This window comes from Buteo buteo, chromosome 4 (genome assembly GCF_964188355.1).
Source record: "Buteo buteo chromosome 4, bButBut1.hap1.1, whole genome shotgun sequence".
Classification (NCBI taxonomy): Eukaryota; Metazoa; Chordata; class Aves; order Accipitriformes; family Accipitridae; genus Buteo; species Buteo buteo.
This window is the reverse complement of record NC_134174.1, coordinates 69,375,379-69,400,075: the sequence shown is the minus strand read 5'-3', so window position 1 is coordinate 69,400,075 and position 24,697 is coordinate 69,375,379. Positions and strand designations below refer to the sequence as shown.

Sequence of the window (24,697 nt, the reverse complement as noted above, 5' to 3'; positions counted from 1 at the left end):
TTCCCTGGACATGCACACGCTAACACATGGTGTGCTGTTATTAGTTGGAGACCATACGAATGTAAATACATTTGTGTAGTATTTTAAGATGTTTTAAAATGCACAAATTAAACTTTAAAAAAGTTTACTAAAATTAGAAATTCTTTAGAAAGGAAGTCATTGCCATACTTACTTGTTACCATCTGCAAGGGACTTTTATCTTTCACATTCACATTTCTTAAGCTTCTGAGCCAGGGATAGCTTAACTAGGTTAGTTGTTCTTCTCTAGAGAGCGTCACACTCAGACTTTACAGACACAAGCAGCACAAGCCATATGTGCAAACAGAAGCCATGAGGCCAGAATATTTTGAACATACACTTTTGCAAAACACGTTATTTCGTTTCCTATGCTGTTCACAGAACTGAAAGACGCTCAGCCGTGCTGTATGGGATTAGTCTGAAGCCATTGGCATCAATGAGTAATAGTTACCCTGGCACCAGAAAAATAACTAGAATAAATAGCTGGAATTTTTATTTGGTAAATACTAAGCAGGAACTGTTTCTAAAGAGAGATTACACCTTACTAGCTGTTACAATCTCCAAGCCTCTGAGTGCCTGTAGTGCAAAACTCCCAAAATTACCACCTCCAAATATTACCCCTCTACTCTAACAGCCTGTTTGCTCTCTGTTTCAGGTCTGCTGAAAACATGTCCTGGCACGAGAGTGCAAGCTGGGGAGGACCCAGCTTGCAGTTGCATTTGGAAGTCTCATGTTGACCACAATTATATTTTGAATTTAGTTTTGCTGCTGGAGATCAGTAGAGTGCACAGGTAGGCACAGCTGGTTTGAGAGGCTACAGTCCAGCTGAGCCTTCACCAAGATCTCTTCTGGAAGAAGGCAAAAATGCAGGGATTCCCCTTAGAAACCTGGTGAGGACAAAGTTCATTCACTGGCACTGGGTTTAGCTTGTTAGGACAATTTAACTTCAAAGTTGCAGTAACTCAACAAAATGGAAAGGTTTATAGTAGAGCTGGTTATTTTGAAAGCCTGAGCATATATATGCCCTGCACCTCCCTTGGCAAAATCTGACAAAAGAGGATGATGCTGAAGACCAAAATAAACTCCAATTTGCTTGAAGTAAATTTGGTGGTTGTACAGTTCCTTTTTGCATAATGCTCTGTCTTCCTACCACATTTGTTACTTTAAAGGCCATCTAATATTTTTCCAAATGTATAAAGTGAGACATCAACAAATGTGTTCCTGTCTGTCCAATAAAGAAAAAAAAAGTAGTTTAAATTTGAAAGGAGAATAATGGATTAGTACTAACTCACCTTTTTAAAACAATTTTTGTCTGACTATGTATGGAAGTATTTTCCATAAGCTAAGCCCGCATAGATATACTTGACTTGCAAACGAAAAACTGTACCTATCAGAGATAAATAACCTCAAAAAATTACTTAATGTTAAAGGGCTTCACATCATTGCAAAGCTAAACATGAATGAGTACAACTTGTCTTTCTTTGTTCTGACTAAACAAAAAAAGTATTATTTTTCTAGGCGTGAAATCATAATTTTCTCAAAGGTTACTTTCCCCCTTGATTAAAATGACTAAATAATGCATTGTACATGAATCACGGAGCTTTTAAAATCCTGATGTGAATCCATTAACAATTCAGGGCTGGATGTCTGCCACAGCCGTTACATGAAGGTACAATCCCATTGCTCTGCTGGATGGATGGATGGACCCGCTCATGTTAGGATATTCTGTGTTTCTCTATCTCATTGCAACCCCAGTGAAGCTCAATGACTGTACTTTATTGATGATCTCTATCTTAAAAAGGGAAAAAAGCACTGGTTTTCAGTAATAGTTTAAGTGTTTTGAGAACTGCCTCCTTTTCATAGAGAGGAGAGCTTTTATCATACAACATGGCACCAGCCATTCCCCCCTGAAATGGCAGGGCCCTCCCCTACAAGGTGCCAGGAGCCAACAGCTCCCACTGAAATCAATTACAGTCAAGTCAATGGAGCTGAGAGTACTTAAAGTCATTCAGGAAGCACTCAGGGCTTGGTAAAACGATGGCATCATGTAATTTAATTAGTACAGTTAGATAATCTGATTCTTTCAAGCAGGAGTTAAAAAAAAGTTTGATTTTCAAAGGCAATTTAGAAAACAGAACATCAAACCACTCTATTCCTTATAATTAAGAACATATTTATTTTATAGCTTCTACATTAGAGGCCATTAATGTGGACTTTTCATGTAAAGCAGCAAGTTTATTTAGGATGTACATTAGCCATCCTTTCAATCTGATGTATTAAATCAATGCATCTAGTAATGTATGTTTAGAGAAGAAAGTACTTACACTGCAGGATATTTGAAAAGTATCAATAGATCAGTTGGTTATAAATTATTTTAATAACCTCTTCATAAAAATAAAATAATCTATGAGGGAAAAAACCCCCACCCTGAAGTCTGAGAGAATGGGTGGTTAAATAAAGGGTCCGTAGCACTCCACTGAATAATGGAGCAGTGCACGGTGTCTCAGTTGCTGTCAGTCACTTTGGTTCGTTAGGAGAGAGACGATGCTGTACCAGCTCTGTGGTGGGTAGGTTCTGCAGAGGATTCACTGAAGCATGGCTATGCTGCCATGCTTTGACTTGGGGCCAGTCTACAAGCTGATTGTGCATTTTTTAATTTTTTTGAGTATTTGGGTAATAGTCAAGGGATAATGACTTAGAAGAGACATGGATGCGTTTATACTGAGACACTGAATGCTACAAGGAAGCATGGCAATCACAAAAAGATGGTAACTTCAAATAAATACTGAGCCAAGACCCAAAATATGCATCACAAGAGTATGGGTGTTACATTTGTTCCCATGTCCTTGGGAAAGGCAGCAGCAGCTAAGGGATACAGTCCTGCAAATCAGCTGTGCACTCACAAGACTGTGTGAATTGTAAGGCAAGTGTCTGAGATGGCAGTGGAGAAGGAATCATCTAAAACTCAGAAAGTGTTGGTGGCCTGCCAGGCTCTCATGCAAAGACTTCCCTCTTGGAGGCAGCTCCCTCCAGCAGGGAGTTCCCCCCTTTTCCAAGCAACATGATCCATTTTAACCTCTCTAACAAGTTTCCAGACACACTGGAGGAATACTCCAAAGCTGTAAGCATGTAGCTATTGCCTTTGAGACTCAAACTGTTGCACCTGAGACTCAAATGGTTCGATTAGGTAACTGAAGGCTGATCAGCACACACAAAGACCCAGTGAGGATCAGATGAGCAGTGATGGGTGAGGAACCCCAGTGACCTGCTGAGGTGGGGAGTGTGCTGGGTCACTGCTCACGGGGCCACCCAAGGAGGAGCACCAGCGCCTGTCCTGGGAGAAAGCCACTGAGGTGGATCACGGAGAGAAGCTCCTTCCTGAACACCTTGCAGAGTGAAGGGGGTCATTGCCTACAAGGTATAGGACTCACTATGGGATGCAGAAGAAAGAGCATTTGGGGCTTGTGTAAAGCTCATTATGGCATGTTTACAGGAACTAGCAAAGGCAGGGAAAAGGAGGGACCAAGGTGGATCAGCAAGGAACAAATTGTGGGGAAATAGATGCATGTGCCAAGAAACATAACTGTTTTGTAGCTTTCCCCTAACCAGCTAGTAACCCAAGGCCTCTTCCTGATATCTGAAATGTGAACAATATCAATAGGTACTGACATGGATAAAAAGTTCCTTACAACACATCCTAATAGTTTTTAAAAAACATTTTGACATCTCTACTAGTAAAACAGATTTGAAGCAAGTTCCAGAACTTTGAATGCCCATCCTTACCCATTCATCTGAGTCCGGCACTGAACTTTCATTTATTTACTATCAATAACGTGTTAGTAAAAACATAGATGCAGATAGCAACACATACCAGTCTACGAATTTCTCTCTCACACTCCCTCTTAATTCTGCTGATTTCCTCTTGATGCAGGTGATACACACTCCTTATCTCTGCTGCTTTAATTTTGTCAGCCTGGATGACCATAGTTAAAGCCTCTTCCACTTGTTTCTTAGCCCCCTTCAGCTCTGAAATTTCTTGCTGCATTTTTATTTTCTCAACTTCAAACCCCTTCTTGGCCTCCTCTTTCGCCTCTGTGAGCAGCACCGTTTTCACCTTGTCAGGAGCCCCATCGCGTACAGCATTGAGAAGGGTCTGTAGTCTCTGGATTTCATTATCTTTAATTTTTATTACTCTAAGTAGTTCAGCTTCATGCTGTCTCAAAAGTGCTTCTCGAACAGCTTGGAGCTCCTTCATTTTCTCTTCATGAAGTTTGACTTTGAGCTCTGTTACCACCACTGTACTTTTATGCTGTTCGTGCTCTTTGATCTGCTTAACTTCCTGATTTTTCTCTCTTTCCAACTTGCTGACCTACAAGGAAAGCCAAAAAAGTATTTTTGACCAACAGACTGATTAATACAAATTATGATATTATTTCAAAATGGTACGGATCACTTTACAATATTAGACCTTAACATTGTAAGTCTGTACCTTAGAGTGAAAGCCCAGTCAAGTAGTACTACCTCACGCAGAACTACATATTTGGCATTTTGTCATTCTTTGTGATCAAATACTTTATTACATATTAAACACCGCTTTCTTAAAGAGGTTCTGGGTAAAACTAGGGTCACTGAGCTCTGCCGCCCAGCCTTCACGCTGTAGCTTTACAAAAGAGAAATTTCCTCTCTTGAAAAATTTTGTGTGAAGAAAATACACATTACAAACCCCTGTAAAATATTTTCATAAGGAAAAGGTTTTTTTACAATTTATGGCAAATACTTTCAATGTACTGTCACAGCTGTCATTGGACTTGAGGTTTGGCAGGTACCTGTGGGGGATCTTTAGTGACACAGCTAATCTAGCAACACAGTCAGGAGTACTTGGGGTTGTAAAAGCGATTCTAAATCTACCACAAATACTCCGGGAAAAACTCTGCCTTAGCCCTGACAGACCCATCCTCTCCAGAAGCACTAACGAGCGTTCACCTTGTTGTTGATATAGCTACTGTAGCTCCACATAATCAAAATCAACAGTGGCAGTGTCTAAAACCCTTAAGATACCACCTGTCCTCTGGGTGGCTATGCCTGTGCACCACTGCACTGAGTTAGGCACTGATGTCCAGTTTCCCATCTATGATTGTCCATTGCACTAGGGACCAAGCAGCCCTGCTTGGGAGGTTACATGTGCACACACACACACCAGAAGAGCGGGCAGAGTTGGCAGGCAGTCATCAGTGATTTTTTTGGGCTACAAATGAGAATCATGTGTCTTAGGGGAAAATACGACCCACCTCAGCTCTTTATTGAAGTGGTTCTGGCATAACGGCAGGTATTGCACTAGTGGATATTCCCAGCATGTATTTGCAGTAGCATTTGCAGTGTTTACATAGCTGACCCTCTCCTTTGGGCAGGTTTATTCAGAGGCAGGGAGTGCATGTCGGTTTGTTGTCTTTTCTGCCCTACAATGTTTATCAGACCAGCCTGTACACATATTTAAATGCTAAAATTAAGAAGTGGGTATTTGCTACATTGTATTTAATTACTGAATTGTTTATTGGGAAAAATGTTCCAGCCAATTCAGTTCACTAAAGATACATTTTTCTTCCTCAGTTGACACAATAAGGTTTCCTTGCTAAGAATATGCCTCAGCCTGCCTCACAAATGATTGCACTGCAGAACCAAACTGTGCAAGTGTAAAGAAAAAACTGTGATATTACAGAAGACTTTGAGAACTCTTCTAAGGAAAAAGTAATTTGTGAAAACAAGAAAAAGAACCCTGACAAATTTGTAGAAAAGACCTTTCTTTCACTGGAATCCAGCATAAGTGGAAATATCTGCATATTTAGAAAAAGAGAAACAAATGTATCACCATCATTTTGCAAATTACTGATATTGAGGATGAAAGTCTAGGCACCAATGCTGATTTTAGCATCATATTCTATTTTTATAATTAAATAATAATCCCTTGCAATCTTATGGACTCTTTAATTTGCTCAGTTCAGTGCCCTAAAAAGCATGAGTTAACACAATATAAATAAGTATCATAAATTTATGCAAGAAGCACAAAATTTCTTGGTGAACTAACCATCCACATCCAAATGCTACAGGAAGTGTAGGCTCAGAAACTAGGCTAGCGTGTGTGTAAGAGGTTCTACAAACAGAATAATGTTTAAGATAATACACATTTAGGAATTAAGCAGTATCTTATGGAGTAAGTCTGGGTCTTGACTTTATTCTTCAGCTAGATATCTGCAGAAGCTCTCACACCATGTCCCTAAAAGAATACATGAGAAATCAGATGCTAAGCCATTATTTTTGCAAGCTCAGGCACACAGATCCAAACTGCACTGTGCGCACATGCATATGCAAGACATAAAAAGCTCTGTGCAAGCTACTGTGAAGCCCCAAACAATTGTGTTTTATCAGATGCTTTTTAAGCAGTTAATTATTCAGTACAAATAACTAACTGTATCTGACCACAGAAGGGTCAAATGACTTTTCAATTTAAAACCATACCATAAACTCAAAAGAAGCCATGATGAGAAGTGGCTGGGGAGGACAGGGAGAAGGAAAACAGGGTCCTCAGTCTTAAAACTGCAAATGCTGGTTCACAACAAAAGGATTAATAGATGTTCTATTTATACATATATATACATACACACACACCACCACCCCCTTAGAAGCTTCCTTAAAAATTTTATTCATAGTATACAATGCCTAATAATGATGCAAATTAAGGAAAAAATGCAGAATATCATTCTGCCCCTGCATGGTAATGCATGTCTCTTAACATTCTGGAACCAAAGAAAGCCCCAAAGTTTATCAGTAGAAACTAGTTTGGGGGATTAGGGAAAAGCAAATAAATTTTTTATGCCCTCACTCAGAAGTGGTCTGAAGGCTATGGCTGAAAGCTCTTAAAGCTGAGGCTCAAGCTGCATCAGCTGCCACTCCTTCAAAGGCTCAGGGTGAAACTGTGGCTCCTTAAACTTTGGCAATCAGAGCAGGAGGCAGAGCTGAGGCCTATTACCGTACATCTGGAGATTGTAAGCAGCCAGTCTGAAGGATTTTGAGCATAAAATCCAAATGAAATTAGTGTAAACGTGAAAGAGAAGAATCAGCAAAGACAATTTCTGAATAACACAAAATTGCATTCAAAACCCTCAATGTAGCCATCCTCCTAAATAGGTAAATATTTACTAGAAAAAGTTGTAGCGGAAGAAAGAGAGGACATGGACAGCTTTCAGCCCACCACTATGATTATGCCATCTGTTTTGAGCAGGTGTTTGTTTTTCCAGATCTTTTGCTGGCATTTAGCTATGTGATTTTTAAACTTCATTTCTTCCTGGATGGCAGGAGCAAGCGTGCTGCCCACGGCTGAGTCCTGCCTGCCCAGGGACTGGCCATCCTCACTGCTCAGCTTTCCCACCGAGAGCCACACCACCAAAGCACCCTCGCTTCCAGAGTTCTTTTGTATCATACGCACGTTATATATACAAGGAGAACAGTTTAAAAATATGCAAAAAGGGGTTGCCTCTTGTTTCCCACAGAAGGCTAGCTCCAGGTGCATGCACTCTGATTTATTGTCGAAGTCGTGTACAAGTCAGCTACAAGTGGGGCAAAGAGTGGTTAGCGGTCAGAAACAACAGACTATCTTTATTTTAATCAATGGGGGAAAGAAAGGAAAAGATGCACACCTTACTCTTTTCTTGCTGGAGCTCTATTTGGATGTCAGTGAGCTTGGCCCTGAGCTCTTCATTGGCAGCCTGCAAGGCAGCCAAGGCGTCCAGCTTCTCCCCCCTAGCTCGGCTGCTGGTGCCCTTCTTGGACATGATGAGGCCGCGCGGCAGAGAGGGGAGTCCAGCCCGGAGGCCCTCGTCCCAGCGCTCGCTCGGGGCTTCTCGTCCTTGCCTCCGTCCCACTACATTTTCTTACTTGCCTGGAAGGAGGGAAATCACATAACCACTGTCAGAGTGCTGGAGGTGGGTAGGTGATGAGATACCCACCAAGCGCACGGTGAGACACAAGACGTTTCTAGGAAGCACAAGGTACATGTCAGCCAGCTAATGTTGCTCTTCCCTGGATTAAGTAAGGGCTGGACAGAGCTCAGGTGCAATAATATTTTGTATTACACCTGTATATGGCAAAAGATTTAAATCACAAACTATAAATGTTTTCTGTCACTTCATTTGCACTGGAATTCACACAGTGCAGAGGATGTGGGCATTCGGGAGGGACGTCCCAGCACTATCATGGCTTGGAGACACCAACAGCTGGGAAAACTATTTTCAGTACAGGCAGAATACTTTTATGTTCTTTAAAAAAAGTCTGGTTTCCTACAAATACTTTTCAGATATTCACGATGCAAATAATAAAATTAAAAAAAAAAAAAAAAAAAAGAAATAAGAAGCTGCAGAAGCAAGCAGAGATTACCCAACATCAAAAGCTTTCTATACAGGAGTGTCCGGTGTACCATCAAAACAGCAATTAAGATCTATATAGGTTTATCTAAGTGTGGTAACAATGTAGGAGTTTTACTCACACTAAGAAGTTTTGAGTCAAATCTAAGCAAACAATACTGAGTCAAGCAAATTTATTCTATTAAACAGTGGAGAACATCGCAAAAGTGGACCCAACTTCACAGAATTCATATAGTCTGCACTCTATGTCTATTCATTAATCCCAACACATTCATAAACTATACAACATACACAATTTATAGTGATAACTTCAGATTTGTCAGCAAAACATGCAATATTAAGTGCAGTGCTAAAAGCTACATGCATTTGTTGATTTTTATTTCAAGATTCTCTAACAGAGACTTTGCCCAAGAATAAACAGCAGCATTCTGGAATGGGTAAGCATTATTAAAGTCTGTAGAGACTGTGCCAAATTTAGAATGTCATATTATCAATGACAGTCAAAGGTCCTTTACAATCAATACTATTAAGGAAAAAGTATAGGAGTTATTGAAAACTCATATCCTTGCAAAAAACATACTCTAGCTTAGTATAACTGTCAGGCATAGGGAGCCTAAGAGCAAGACACAAACTCACTCCAAAGAATTTGCAATCTGAGACAAAGACAGATAAAGGTAGGGAGAAAGATGGTATTTTTTTACCTGTTAATGTCATTTTTGTGCTGCATCCATCCTATGGTTCAGAAAAATGTCAGAGTTCTATGTAAAAATAAATAATTCACCTATTCATCAAATCAAATTAAATCAAATCCCTGTGATCTGGGAGTTGTCTGCACAGAGGTGAACTTGAATGACAGTATCACAGTTTGTCCTTACTTCATTTGAGTAATTTCCTAAAACTGTTGATGCAGACAGACAGTCTATTAATATTATACACTTGATCACTCTGTGCTGAACAAGTCCACAGGAGGGCATTCAGGTTGCTGTCAATTCTTTCTCAGATCGGTATTTAACTCAGTGCTCATCAATAGCATGAACAGGTTTAATCTAATAGAAACCTGAGGACAGCAAGAAATTTTGGGCAAAACATTGTGTCCTGAAGGCTTTGTTTAGCTCTGGAGCAGTGGAACGTAGGTAGTGTCTGCTCTATTCCCTAAATATGGATGTTTCCCTGATGTTTCTTTCACACTTTGTATAGTTTCTGAAGGATCTTCTCTTATAACAACATTACTCGTCAAAGCACTGTGGAAGGAGAATCCCCACGATGCTGCACAAGCTCCTTGAGAATTATGCCATGCAATTTTTCAACCTGTGGATACAGACTATGGCTGTGAAAACCCAATTCATTCCTATTTAAATGATAAACAGCAACACACACAAAGAAACAGTTGCCTTTGCTTCTCTAGAGAAAGCTGACTCACTATCAAAGTTTATTTTAAAGTTGTCTATGAAAAAAAAAAAAATGAGAGTGAGATCATGAATGAAATGCCTAGAGCAGCAGCTAACAAGCTCATGCAAAAGATACATGCTCATGGTAATGCAAAGTGGGGAAAAACCATCAGCAAAGAGAAGGATCCAAGTAATATTCAGAGAACTGGATGATTCTAAAAACTGCAGTAACAGAGGAGGTATGAAATCCAGTGGTATAAAGGCTCTGTCTTTCACCAAAGTTATCACACAAGACTTAGGCCAACTTCTGACGAGGGACGAGGACAACATACATGGTTTTGTTGTTTCAAAGCAAACAGCAGAACAGATTGGGAATTGTACAACAACATGTAAATTTACAGAAGAATGTAAAATCTAATGAAAAAATGCCTTACTGGAAAACTTTGACTTGCCTAGATAAAACTATATCCTGAAGAGATTACAGGTATTTCTCCGTTCAAAAACTTACTGGGATTCATTTTTAACTGTCACTACATTTCTAGTTTGAAGTAAATCCTTGTTTTAAAGATCTGTTTAAGTTATGCTATAAAAATACACAAAAAAAGCTCAAATTTGGGAAAATATTTCCAACCTTGTTCATACCAACCTTATTAACGTGGATAACAATCTTTTTGGACGATGACCTTCAATGCATTGGTTTATTCATCATGACTCATAGAAAAAACCACAACAGAGCAGCACTACTCCCTGTCCAAGTACAAGTAAAGAGGCTTAACAGTTCAGGGCAGCTGTAATAATAAAATAACAATATATGATGATAGTAAAACAACAATATAATAATAATAATAGTAAAATACAAGTGTAATAATAATAGAACAGCCTGAGTTGAATTCTAAGAGCAAAAACCTGCATCCATTAGGGAGAAAAGAGCAGAGGGAGGCAGCTGCCTAGGGGGATATATAAATGGGATATGAAGCTAGGGGAGGGCTGAGAGCATCTGGGAAAAGTGGCTGGAGTTTGGGAGTAACCAAGCAAAGCTGCTGAGAGCTGGGGAAATCAAGTAGGACAAGCAATCACTACAAATCTACACTGGATCAGGGTAAGAGTGGGGAGGCTGAGACTTGGGGAAAAAAATAAAATTCCAGATATTAGTTGACCAAACCAAGGTAGTACAAACAGTCTTAATTCTGTTGTTTCTCAGTCTGATGCTTGACTTTGTAGCCTCGAAGCTACAAATGTGTTTGGTTCATCAAAAAAAAAATAGAAATAAATAAAACTTTACAGATATCGCCTGAAAAAACTATAAACAGGAGCAGATGTTCTTTGAATTTAAGATTCTTGCTTCTTTGTGTAAGAAGATGCAATACATCAGTGATCTACCACGGAGGTCTTAAAAACCCATCTTTCTTTAGAAATAAAAAAATGGGGCAGTCTGTAGCCACAGGCACTGAATTCGACCTACTGCAATGAATGAAGCATTTGTGCACATTACAATTATTTTCTGAAATGATATGTTATAACAATGCATGCAGTAGGTGGAGCCAGGTTATTTCACAACCTGAGGAAAGGAGAAGCAGCATTAATACAAGCTTTTAACTGCTTACATTTGAATGCCAGACAAATAATAATTTAAATTATACAGGGATTTGTGGGAATAATTTCAATCAGAAGGATTATTTTTGACAGACAAGGGCTACAAGAATTTTTGTTTGTTTGCTTACAGAAAATAAAACTAAGGAACTGATACAAGTAAACCAAAAAGAAAAAATGTTATTAGAGGTAAGCTAGGAGAAGTGCAAGCCCAGCAGCTGATTTTCTGGGAGACAGTGCATGGTGATAGTGCAGAGTAGTCAGATACCCTGCGCACACACTCCCCAGGCATCCCTGTGAATCCAAGTAGCAGATCATCAACCATTTTGCTGCCATGTGCTGGTATTGTCTCAGAGAGTCCCTTCAGGAGCATCACGCAGAGGAGCACACCATCCTGGCACCTTCCCTGCAGAGCTAGGGACCTAATGGTTGCTAAGCACAGTTCACTTGGTGAGAATTCTGTCTGAGGTCCATCTGTAGCACTATGTGTCCTCATACTTTCAGTGTTTAAGCTTTTGTTTAAAATGTTACCAAGGTTTAATTGTATGAGTCAACACATTTCATGCCAAGCATCTGCCTAAATCTGAGTTTTCTCTACTAAAAAAATGAAATTTAAAATTGGTTAGCTTATTTCAAGAAAGATGGGCTTGTATTGCAATGTTTGCTCTATGCGAGTCCACAAAACTTTTAAAGATCTGAAATATCAGCAAGCTGTTCCCTGTTACCCCATAAAAGCAACCCAAGTGTAGTAAACTGAATGCCTGCCAGAGGCTGCAGTTGCCCACCCTAAGCCAAGCTTTGCTAAGGCTTCACTAGCCAAAGTCACTGTTTGTATCTGGCACCCATCATCCCCAGATACCAGTGCCAGGAGACTTTCTCCTCTGCAAGCTCAGCTGTGGATCACATCTACACACCCCACGGTAAGTTTGAGGTGACAAAGGAAAGGGGAGGTCACTGACATTCAGATCCCACAGGCCCCCATCGGCACAGCGTGGGAAAGGGGCTGACGTTGGAAACGTCTTCCAGACTGGAATGCTGAAGCCTTAATGAGATTTTCCCAGAGAAAAATCAGCTCCCTTGCCAGTACTTAAAGTAACAAGCCTGCTTCAAAAAGAACTACGCAGAAATTAACTGAGGACTCTTCCAATTAAATCTTTAAGGATGAAAAGGGACATAATGATAAAGCTTGAATGTAGTCAAGAGTAACATCCAAGGATTAAGAGATCCAGATAATAGGAATTTGATCAGCCTTGGTAATGGTCTATCTGCACTAATGAACTAATAGCAGAGAGACCTGCAGAACAATGGAAAACTGTTCTGCACACCATGCTTCTCAGCACAAAAACCTGTGGGGTAGGCAGGGAAGGTTTCTCAGAGGAAGACCTGCAAGAAAGGAGTATGTTTCCCCTTCCTCATGATAAATGAAGGGCTATGTTCATTGTACATTTGTTCATACAGAGTGGGAAGGAGCCTGCCGAGGCAGTGGCTGTGGTAGCCTTCCCACATGCATTTAGAAACCAGTGGAGATGGAAACGCTGGTCAAGAAGTGTCAGTGCCCATCCGTGATGCTACAGGTGGGTTTGTTCCTGGACACACCAAAGCTCAGGTGCTGCTGGCAGCTGCCCCAGCTAGCAGAGATGCCCTGCATGTCTCTCCTGAAGTGGAAAAGGCACATACTTGAGAATGACAGTAAAGGAGGTGCCCTCGCTGGCATCCCTGTGGAGGCCCAGGAGGCTCCCGCTTCCCCTCGCAGCAAGAGTGGGACCGAACGCTTCTGTGCTTATAGACCCGACCCTGTCCTTCCCGGGGCAGGAAAGGAAAGTCAGCCTAGGACTGAGGAGCTTCAGTGCTACCAAATGCTCACTTCAGAGGTTTAACTGTAATTTTACTTTATTCTATGCAAATTAATGATCAGTAACAATACAAAGATCTTTAGATAATCTGTATTCATGAAACTCCATTGGTTTCAAAGACATTATGAAAACTTAAACTAATGAAACCTACAGGCTCTTGAACTTCTAAGTATGAAAAGATTAAAATGCAGTGTGAGCAGTATGTATTATTATTGAGCAGGTTGATTTATCTCTGGTAAACCAAGAAATATAATCAGACTTGCTGTTCACCTGCAAGGACATCGATTTTGATGGCAAAACCAGCAAAAAGCAACCATTACTGGTATTTACAACAGCAACTTCACCTCAGAGAATAAAAGCTTCAATAAACTCATTACATACACCATTCACTTATCACTGTTTTTGCCACGCTGAAGCAAGCTGCAAGAAGGATAAACAAAAGAAAAGCAGGTAGCAGACAGGTACTCACTCACTTGCGGTCTAACACGCGACTTGTGATTTACTCCCCAGGAGCAGACTGTTTCTGGTGAGAGAATTCCTCTGCTGCTCTGCCTTTCCTCGGGAGGTCTCAGCCCTCTGCACTGAACACTTTGCCTCCTGTCCTCCTGCCCAGCTCCTACCAGGCAGCACTAGTTTCTGGTCTGAGGGTAAGACACCAGTGCAGGAAGCAGCAGGATTGGGTGCAAGGGGACATGGGGGTGCAGAAGCCCTTTCTCCCCCGGCATTCCTGCATGACCCAGAGGGCTGCGGCTTCCTCATCCTTAAGTGGCACAACTCTCTCGGAGCTGGGCATCACTGAGAATGAAAATACTGCCAAGAGTGGGCACAAACCAGAGAGAAGGAAATCCCAGCTCCCTTCTCCCACCCGCAGACACACTACCAGCTGCAGGTATACATCACACAGACATGGGCTACAGCAGACCGCATGGGGAAACAACAACAGCACAATCGTTTTGAGCCAGGGCTCCCAAGCAAAATTTCTCAAATGGCCAGGTTGCTGTACAGACTGAAGGGGCAAACCTGAAAGCAATAGTTTTATTTTCAAGAACTGGTGATACACACACAGAGGCCCCCTCCTGTATTCATTGTCCTGCAGACCAGAAAGGGATTTACATAGTTCAGAGTCATCGGTCCATTTGGTGTATACTGGGTTGTTATTCCCAGGGATAATAATGGGAAATCAGACTGGACAGAGTAAGGCAGCTTTCTAGTGATGATCATGAGCTTCTGCATATGCAATGGGACAAGCCCCATTGTTGGGAACTATGAAAGTAGTTATTTGTATTAATAAAAGTGCCGGTCTTGTAATACAGAGACAGCGGTGTCTGCTGGTGCATGCCTGCGCGCAGAAAAGCCATCTGGGGACTGGTGGACAAATGCCAGTCTTAAAAGAATATTTCTCCCAAATACTGGGAGAAAAACTTGCCACAAAAACGTTTCCAAGCCAACATCACTGTGCTGATACAGAACACTGCACAGAGATGGTTTAGCATGCTGGCAAGGGAATGCAAACCTACCATTCCCAGGTTGCTCAGTGGTCTGCTTTGCCAGCTAGCTAACATGCAGTAAGCCCAGGAAGCTAACGCCGAGGTGCTAAAACTGAGTGTAGACCCTCAAAAAGTCCAGCCCTTAGAACTAACAGACCAGCTCAGTGGGACACCACCACTGTAGTGCTAGGCAGCAGTGGGCAGAGAAGGCAGTTCCTGTAAAACCAGTTACATTGCCATTGTATTTTTACCTTTTTTTTATTTTTTTCAGTGAGTTATGTAGAGGGTGGCATCTATAAGACATATCATCTTAATAGAACAGAAAGGTCTTCATATTTTTGATTCTGGGAGAATATATTATGCATATGATTCCTGGCATGTTTGATATTGAAAATAGCATTAATAATGCATCATAAGCTGTCTTTAGCAGGGCTCATCATTCTTTTTGCCTCCTGACTTGCAATTCAGACATCAAGGCTAATTGGAAAATGTGTTTTCTAGATAGTAGTTTCTGAAATCAATGTTTCACTGCACTTAAATGAATAAATCCCTACCCAGCGTACCAATATTTTAAGCAAACCATAGCTTAAGCAAAACACTATTCTTACAAATACTGAAAATTTCAAGTGCATGATACAGCCTTGTGAACACTGTTGTTTTCCATTTTTGAAAAATTGTTACAATTAGTTTAGACAAACCTTTTTGAGTCTCTGATACATCTCAAAATATTACAATAGCAAGAAAATGTAATATTGTCTATGCCTGAGTTCCCACTTCCTCATATGGGGAAGCTCTTCTGACTAATGTCAATTTTTCATTTAGGATTTCAACAGTCTGTAGATCTATATGCAAGAAAATGAGTTTTCCTCTGAAAAGGTATTTCATGCTAAGCCAAAGTGCTCTGCCAATGTAATCACATCACGTGCTGGTTTTGTGTTTTGGTTTTTTTTCTGTACAAACATTTGTCACAAATAGTATGTTACTCAGTTGCAATGTGAGAAGAAAATCTGTTGGAAGTTACATACAAAAATACAGTAAGCAGGTAGTAAGTCTTTAAAGTACTGAGATCAAGAAATAATTGCCAAGACATTTATTGTCATGTACATATGGTTATGTTGCATATTTCCTGTATACATCCCATGAGGATTTTTCTCTCTGTGCTGTTTACATAACGATTGAGACTAGTCTGACGAAACACTTTTTTTTTTTTTAAATATAACCAAATGTGGGTAATTCAACCCAAACTTCCAAAGTAGCATATCCGTCTTGACCATGCTTTTGCTGAGAAAATTTCAGGTTCAGAACAAAACTTCTCATCAAAACTAGCAGAAGACACCAGCATAAGCAAAGCCTGGGTACACAGGACACTCATTCAGGATGCAAGAGACTTGCATTCAGGGCCCTGCTTTTAATCCAGTGCCATTCTCACTGGAAAATAGCGTCTTGTCTTGAAGATTTCCACTCTAAATAGAACTACCACGCACTACCATATGCTAGCAAATCCCTCGTGGGCTACCCATATTGCAGAGTTAATGTATTCCTTTACCAACAGTTGGCTGGTTTAGAGCAAATCTCAGCTTCCATAAGGCAAAACAACAACCAACCAACGTTTCCCAGTGTGAAATAAGTTCTGAAACTTATCTTTGATGAAATAATATCTGATTTAAATTAAAAATAATAAATAGTCCCTCCCCCCAAACCCCAACATACAGTAATGAGTCTCTGCAGATGGAAGTCTAGTCAAAGTTTTGCTTAGGATTAGATCAATTCCAACAGCTTTAACAGACACATGTCAAATCCTGACTGACCTGAATTTTTCCTCAAAGATTAATCCTTCAACCATAGTTAGCTTTAACTCACTGATGGGTGGACCATGTTTACAAAACCCATGCAAAATCCTGCATCTTATAAGCTATACATATGTAGTTTACATATATTCCTATACGCAGACTTACCACGTGTGGTTACCTGTGTGTGTGTAGTTACCTGTTTGCATCACACACATACATTTAGATACATATCTAAATCCCATCCACTGATTTTTCATCACAAGTTTTACACAGTTTGTTGGTTTTTGGGGGTTTGTTTTGTTGTTTTTTTTTTAAATGCAAAACATAGCTGGGTGTCAATTATGTAAAGATTTAATGGTTTATAGCAAAACAGAAGAGATTAATAGAATTTCAGTACTGGAAGACATAATTGCTGCTAAACCTCAACATGTGTATTTAAAGCACGCCACCTGTTTAACTTTTACATCTCTTACAGCTAAATTGCAGAAAGTGAAATAATTAATTAGAAACAGTGGCTATTACATAGGAAACCAATTTTTCTTTTTTCTCAGATACTTCACAACACTTAAGGTACAAAAATCCATTGCAGTTATTGCAATAATGTTACAAGAGTACATCTATCCAAATTCTCAGTTAAACTGGAGCAACTCAGAATAATTCCACTGATTTGTGGAGGATTATTAGCGAGGAATGCATTTCAGACTTAATTCCATCAGTTTAATATTGTGTCATTCCATTATCTTGATCACAAACAAACTGTTTGAGTAATGCCATCCATTTTCCCAAGAAATTCATGCCTGTATAATTAACTACAATCAACTGTAACACAGATGGCATCGTATGATCCAAAAGCACTTTATAGAAACATTTTAAGCATGTTATTAACATCCCTAAATAACTACTTAACACTACCTCTCCAACCCTCTTCTGCATGAACACGCAACACAGCTGGATTTGAGTGGAAAAGGCAGTATTTAACTGCAACACTGTTACAAAAGATTTTCAATTCTTGGATTTATTCAATTTATAAATTAGCAAGAAAATAACAGACTCTACTGTGGCAACAAAAACATTGCATTTTAGATTTCAGAATTAAGACTAATTTCCAGAATGACTCATCCTCATCAAACTCAGCTTTGAAGAACTGGGCAGTGTGGAAGGACACTAATGGGAGGAGGAATCTTTCTTTAGGCTGACCATGGTTATCAAAAAAAAGATATTTCTATTTGACAGTTTGTTTTATTTCTCAGTAGATGCGTGCCCAGTTCTAAACAATGATAAAAACTTACATTTAACAGCAACAGACAAGAATTTGAATGGGAAGTTAATTAATCTCCCAAATGAAAACAGTTGCAAGTTGTTAGGTGCCCATCAAGATCTAATGAAAAGTTGCTCCTTCAGCCCAAAAAAACTGAGGATCAGATTATTTCAAATCTGAATTTTCATTACTAAATATCCTAGTTTAAATAACCTTTTCTTACAGTTGCTGAGACTCCCCTCCCTAATTTCAGCCCATCTCTGCCCATTTATTTAATAGAGAGCATGTCCCTTGGCCCATAAACTGATTTAGAAAGAAAGCAAAAACATGATCAAACTAACAGACTTGGAGATTTATTGTGAGGATGCTTTAGGGGGATGGGCTGCAGTACCCACCAAAGGCGACAGTGCTGGGGACTAACACCATTCCTCTCCCACAAACATCTGCTTGATGAGGGCAGTCCTGGTGGGGGCTGGAGGTCCAAAATCTCATGGAATCAAGTGTGAGCCCTCCAGCATGATCTCAGATGGGAAGATGGTCCCTGGGAAAGACCAAGAGAGCTTTAGGTAAATTCTGGAGAAAGGGAGATCTGTTGCATTATTGTAACAAAAGAGATGATGCGCTGCTGCTTTTCACACTGGTCAAGTTTCTAGCAAGAACATTGCTAGAGAAGATAAAGCTGAGAGAGATATCCAATTTAGAGATGACAAACAAGTTCAGAAAAGAGAAGCTGTTCAAATATCACATTACCATCACTGAAGATTTAGTGCTCAGTATCACACAATGGGGCTTCTAACATTTGAAGTAGGCAGCACTAAACAAATACTTCGTATGACAACTGGAACTAGGGTGGGAAAACCGTAATGAACGTAATGGTCATTTATATGTATTGTCACACAATTAGCTGGAATTATTTTAGCTGCATGGATTTCTATCACATAACATCAGAGCATGTGGAGGGAAAATAAAAAAACAGTTCTGGAAATTGTTATGTGCTCTGGGTGTTATCAACTCCGTCTTATATTCCTTCCTGAAGGAAGCTGGCAATTCAATATATCAGAGCTCTGCAGGATTCAGTGAGAGCAGTGCTTTTTAATTATTGGTGTTCATCCATGTACTGGTACAATCTCTCGTAACAAATTGGGAGACAAGACAACAGCGTTAAGATTTTTGTCTTCTTAAAGGAAAGAGCTGCAGTGACACACACATAAGAGGTCTTAGTTATACACAGATACAAAACAAGAGTGTTACGGCTGTCAGTCTCAGTTAAAAAGCCAAGGTTTTCACAAGTCAGAACAGCAGTTCTAAGTTGGAGTAGCACTAACTTCAGCAACAGCAAGTCATCACTGTTCTGTAGAACTGGGGATTCCCACTGCCCTATGGCAGCTACAGCAGGCAAATTTAATGAATGTAAAGTTATATGAATAGCTTGGGTCCCACTGAAAATAATCTTAGGCATGGGACAGGCCAGGTGTCACTCCTGAAGTCAGGCAGAGGTTTGATGACAGCTAGAAACACCTCCTGAGCATCCCAGCTATAGATCAGCAGCCCAACCAGACAAGGCTTCCCTCCACAGCACTTCTGTGTCTCATCCATATGTTCTGGCCAAGTTCTCTGTTAAAAATTACTAATGGAAACACTAAAAAAAAAAAAAAGAAACAAACCAAACCCTCACTTATTCGTAAATATTGCTCAGGAGATCAGAACTGCTGTATTTAGCTTATACACTTGGCTACAAAATAACACAAGTCTTTTTTTTTTTTTTTTAACATCAGAAAAGCACCGAATTTACCACTCCTACCTAGGGACACCAGATCACTGTTTAATATGAACTGCTGCATATCTAACTATTTTGTAAGTTTTCACAGATTTCATGATTCACCCAATAATCAGTATGTAAGCAGTGTCTTTTCACAGCTAATAAACATTATGAAGAAACAAGAAGTCAAAATACCCAGCTCATTGATTCTGCATATTTTAAGTAATGCACTGAATAAAATACATGTTAAGAGAAAATATAGAAATATTTAGCAAGCAGAAAAGGATTTGAAAAAGAGGAAAAAATACTGCTAGCCAACTTCATACAAGAGCTCCAATGCACCTTTAGAAAGAATGCATCTCTTCAAGGAATAAGAATGCTAGAGGAGAACGATGCAGCTGGCAACAGCCGTATCCCCTTGCAGCCTCACCCGTGGCCCATTGAAACCAGGCTCTTTCCATCTGTTCCACTGGGTTACGAAGGAACCACTTGAGCCAAGTTCCACTTAAGTAAGCAGGAAACTTTCCATCCACTGTAACGATCCAGTCATTAGTATACTCGGAAGTCAAAAATAAGTACCTAAAAGCCACTTCTCCAGAGCTTCAATTTAAAAGCAAAAAGATTCTCTCTTCCGAGATGGACCAAACCCTCGATGGTGTAAAATGCTGGAGAGGACGAGGTGCCAGTGAGGCATAGGAGTGGGGGAGGCAACGCGCTGCCTTGCTGACCCCGGCGCAGGAGCGGGACCATCCCCAGCAGCTCTCCTCCGGGCAGGGAAGGGCAGCAGCAGAGCCTTGGCCAGGCAAGGCGAGAAGTGGTCTTACCGGGAGGCCAGGCAGCCTGTCCCGCTGACAGCACACTGCCAGCTCCTGGGAATGCCTGCTGGTCCTCCTTTGTACCTGTGCACAACTTGTGCCACAAAGAGGGAAAGGAATGAGAGACAGCTGTGTCAGGATAAATGTTAGAAAATAAACAAGTTATTATTTATCCTCAGAGCTGGAAATAGGATAATTCACCAGAGCCAGCCATCCCGAGATTGCTGCTCTTTTCCCAGCAATCTCTGCCAGTTTCTAGGGGCAGGAGGATGACACCCCTGAGCCGCACACGGACACAAGTCAGAGGGGCCTCTCCTTGCCCACTCATCTCCAGGGCAAGTGCAGCTGAAACGTTAGGAAAAAAACAGAAAAGTAGTCAAGGAGATTGAGGACAGCAGAGCTGGTTGAGTGCTTTGAAGAAAAGCACTATAGAATGTTTTAAGCATAACACTCAATCCTTATAACATTGAATAAGATGAAGTTTTTTCCAGATGATCATGAAAAATATTGCCACCTTGAAAGAATTTTACATGTGAAAGCAAATTTGTATTTAGCCATGGCTGTACCAAATATGAATAAATTAACCTCCCTTTGATAATATTTTTTTGTATTTGCTGTTGGTAAGTACAAGGCCCATTCTAATTAACCATTTTTTGACGAATAAACTGTCAGCTTGGAGAGCAGAACTCAGACACACTCCTGTAAATCACAGCCTGACCCAGGCACTGAGGTGCACAGAGAAGGACCCTATTGACTCTTGTGCTATGAAGCAAACTCTAAAGCAAGAACCAACAGATCCTATAATCCATAACAAGTATTGAAGCACTCAGTATTTACATAGAAAGGGAGAAGTACTCCAATTTTATCTGGTTAATTTCCAACTATAAAGAAAACACCCACTTTTAAAAAAATATTTTAAATACAAACCAAACCAACCAAGCTCATGGAAGATGACCGAGTAAAATCCCAAGGGCAAAATGCCCTCCCAGATAATGAAAGAGAAATATTAAGAAACCTTGCAATCACAAAGCTCATGTTTCTCAAAGGAGAGGCAAAGCAACAAGTAGGAAGGAAAATGCTGAAGGCATGTAGGAAAACACACACTGAAGAGCAAGAAATGCTGGGTGTGACACGAAACAAACCCTTTTGTCTGTGAGGCTGATAACCAAGTCACTGCCATGCTGAGGATATGCAGATGCAGTGGTGTCTCACTGCTGCTGACCTTGTCAAGGTGATCTCTGTTAGTAGGTGCCTGTGCATTAACCAGATGTACATGGCTGAGAATTTTTAAGCTATAATCTGATTTTTTAAAGCTGATTTGATTTGAGATGCTGCATCAACCTTTCTAGTCAATTTGACTGGCATGCAGATATCCATTTCTCTGTAGTTTCACAGAACAGATCAGTAAGGGGGTTTAAGACTTCCTTTCAAAGTGGCAAGTCCATTTCTGAAATATTTTAGACTTTTAAGGGGGATAAAAGGGTAAGGGTTGTTCCAACCTAACTTTAACATTTGAAGTCAAAGGATCCATTCCTCTGGGAAAATCTTATTTTCTCTAATTTTTTTTAAACAAGACTAACAACCAGAAGACAGGCTGACTTTCACAGAAAACCACAGTTTGTATACTCTATCATACTCTAGATATAATTTCAGTTAGTAACAAGCATGACATAAATTGATCCCTCTAATGCTACAGTAAATGTAACAAGCATTACCTTGAATATAAATATAATTGGATATATTATTTTAATGTAAAAATAATTGGAACTAACAACTTGGAACGTAGACCATCCAAGCCATGTGTGTGTGTCTATGTGATGAGAAAGTTAGTAGAAGTTATACCATGTTATAGAGCCTCCTGCTACCAGGACCAAGAATGACAAATGCACACAAAGGATTAAATCTCCAATAGTACCATGTGGCTCATGTGGCCTCTAGCTGCCTACAAAAGACATCCAGGGACCAATATAAAAATTTTTAAAAAACCCAAACCATAAAACCCCCTACCACAACAGCAACTGCATAACTGCTGTCCTAAGAGTTTCATGTGACTGACCAAAACTGAACAGCAACTTTGAAAGCTCTCCCGATTTTTACTGCTCACCAGCTGTGAGATTATAAAGGACAAGACACTCCTGGGCAGCACACTGGCACCAGTATCAGCTGGCACCTGCAGAGCTGAAGTTTGGATCAGTTTGCTGGTTCTACTAAGGGAAAAACCTGGGGCAATCTCAGGATACGTAAGTGTATGGAAAAGTCTCTCATTTCTCTATTGGGGGGTGTGGGGAGAAAAGAAAAGAAAAAAGAAAAAGGGGAACCTCAGCAGCTGCTTCTGCTCATGCTCACTAAAATTTACTTGCTGGAGTTCACTTCTGTGACCAAGTCACTCATTCCCAAGTGATATCTGCTGGCAGCAGTGCCTGCTGATGTCTTGTCTCGGGAGAACTTCCTCCCATGCAGATATCTCCCTCTCAGACTTGTTCTGATGATTTGGAAAAGTGCTAGCCTTGCTTTTCATTGTGAGAAGTGCTATATAAAAGGACTGGGAAAACATTCTCACAAACATCTCCATTTACAGATAAGAAACAGCTACAGAGGAGTTCTTTCCTAGCTATTTGTTTAGTGTGGCATCTGGGTAATCTGGGATTTGAATTCAGGATTTTCCTATCTTCTAGCCTTCTGCACATACTCCTTCAGAGAAAGTTGTTTCTCTCATGGGTTGCACTACACTGATCTTTAGCTAAGAGGATGTGTCCATCTGGCTTCTGAGTTTCTAGCTGATCATTGCTCTTAACAGTGGGGAGCAGCCATCACCAGGAGTGGAGGCACCAGATTTTGCCTGCAAAAACCCAGTCAGGATGCCCAAGGGCACAATAAATGCTGCCTGCTGGGGTCTGTGTCGCTACCAACTGCTGGTTTTGCAGCTGGGCAAGTTCTCCAGCAGTGACAGGGAGTGGAACTACACATCTGCAAAGCTCCAGGAGGCTGGAGGTGTGAAACATAATGTACAGCAATAGCTGTGGCTTCTCCACTCCAGGGTAACCTGAGTTTGTTAAAGTTTTGACAAAAAATATGTAAGAACTGTGCAAATACATATAGAACATTAAAGCCATAAGAGGAGTCCATACCCAAGCAAACATGCTGATGCAAAAGGGTTTCATAGCCTGAAACGTGAGCTGGATTTGGGCTAGTAGACCAGACCTCAATGAAACCTTGCATGTAAATATGTAAAGGATGTGAGAATGTAAATCTGAATCTCAGTTTCACAGTGTATACTTAAGGGTTGGATGCTTACGCAATTAACTGCTTAGGAAGATTTAGTAACGTGATGTGTAAGAAACTCTAGTCATGGATGGGGGATAGAAACAAAGGAGAAATTACTACTAAAATGCAAGATTCACAGCTGTGAGCTCCAAGGACCAGAGCTAGGGCTGGCAATGTTTGGTATTCTGCTGGCAACCTGCAAAAAAGAGTATAGAGTAGGATATCAAAATCTGCTGATAATAGAGGATTATTTAGGCCAATCAAGATGCGAGAGGAATATAAAGCAAGAAAAAGGAAGAAAAAAACCAAAACAATAACCTCAAACTGGAAAATTAGGTAACTAAGCAACATGAAATTCAATATGGGAAAGTATAAGATAATCTATATTTAAAAATACAATTTTGACATATCCTGCATGCAGAGATTTAGAAGGAAAGATTCAAGTAATCACTGAGGACATCTGTTGTGTATGCAGCTAGGTAAATAAGATATTAGATTGTAATAGCAGGAGATGGGAAATAAGATGAAAAGCATTATAATGTTACAGAAAGGTAAGTGGTAGGTACTCATTATTACACTTATATTCATCTAAAAGAAACATAATCAGTACAATGAGGTAATAAAAGAATCGGGATCTGTGAATTTTTTTAAGAGACATTAAACAGGCAGTTATAAAATGATTGATATTGTGTAGGCGAAAAGGACGTTTCATTTACTTTTTCACACTAATGCAAGAACAAGAAGCCACCCTACGGGGTAGTTACATGATTTTCCCAGTGGAAACATGAATCTTCCATTTTTTATCATCATACACCACAAACCCTGGCAGCAGCTCTATGTCATTCTGCTGCTCTTGGGGTCAAACCACCACACATTCAACAGGGGAGAAAAATGCTGCTGCTCTGAGTCAGAAGTACAGGGTGACAATGGTAGAACTGGCAGCATCCAGCCCCAATTTGACCTGTAACAGCATTTCTAAAAGGTACAATGGCAACTCTACTCGTAGTCTCCTTGGGTTTAGTTTCAGTAACTAAAGCAGCAGCACAACAGGTTTTGCTGCA

General features: G+C 40.3%; 1 protein-coding gene across 4 annotated transcripts in view; it reads right to left on the bottom strand.

Moving 5' to 3' along the window:
• JAKMIP3 (Janus kinase and microtubule interacting protein 3) overlaps nt 1-24,697 on the bottom strand; it is a 79,106-nt gene that overhangs the window by 28,844 nt on the left and 25,565 nt on the right. The window contains exons 3-6 of one of the 4 annotated variants that reach the window (XM_075027009.1): nt 18,194-18,339; nt 10,467-10,608; nt 7,710-7,951; nt 3,890-4,387 (exon numbers count right to left, since the gene is read on the bottom strand). In XM_075027009.1, the coding sequence (XP_074883110.1) occupies nt 3,890-4,387; nt 7,710-7,844 (633 nt within the window). In that variant the 5' untranslated portion in view covers nt 7,845-7,951; nt 10,467-10,608; nt 18,194-18,339. The remainder of the gene's footprint in view (nt 1-3,889; nt 4,388-7,709; nt 7,952-10,466; nt 10,609-18,193; nt 18,340-24,697) is intronic. The other 3 variants (XM_075027011.1, XM_075027012.1, XM_075027010.1) reach the window with 3 other exon arrangements.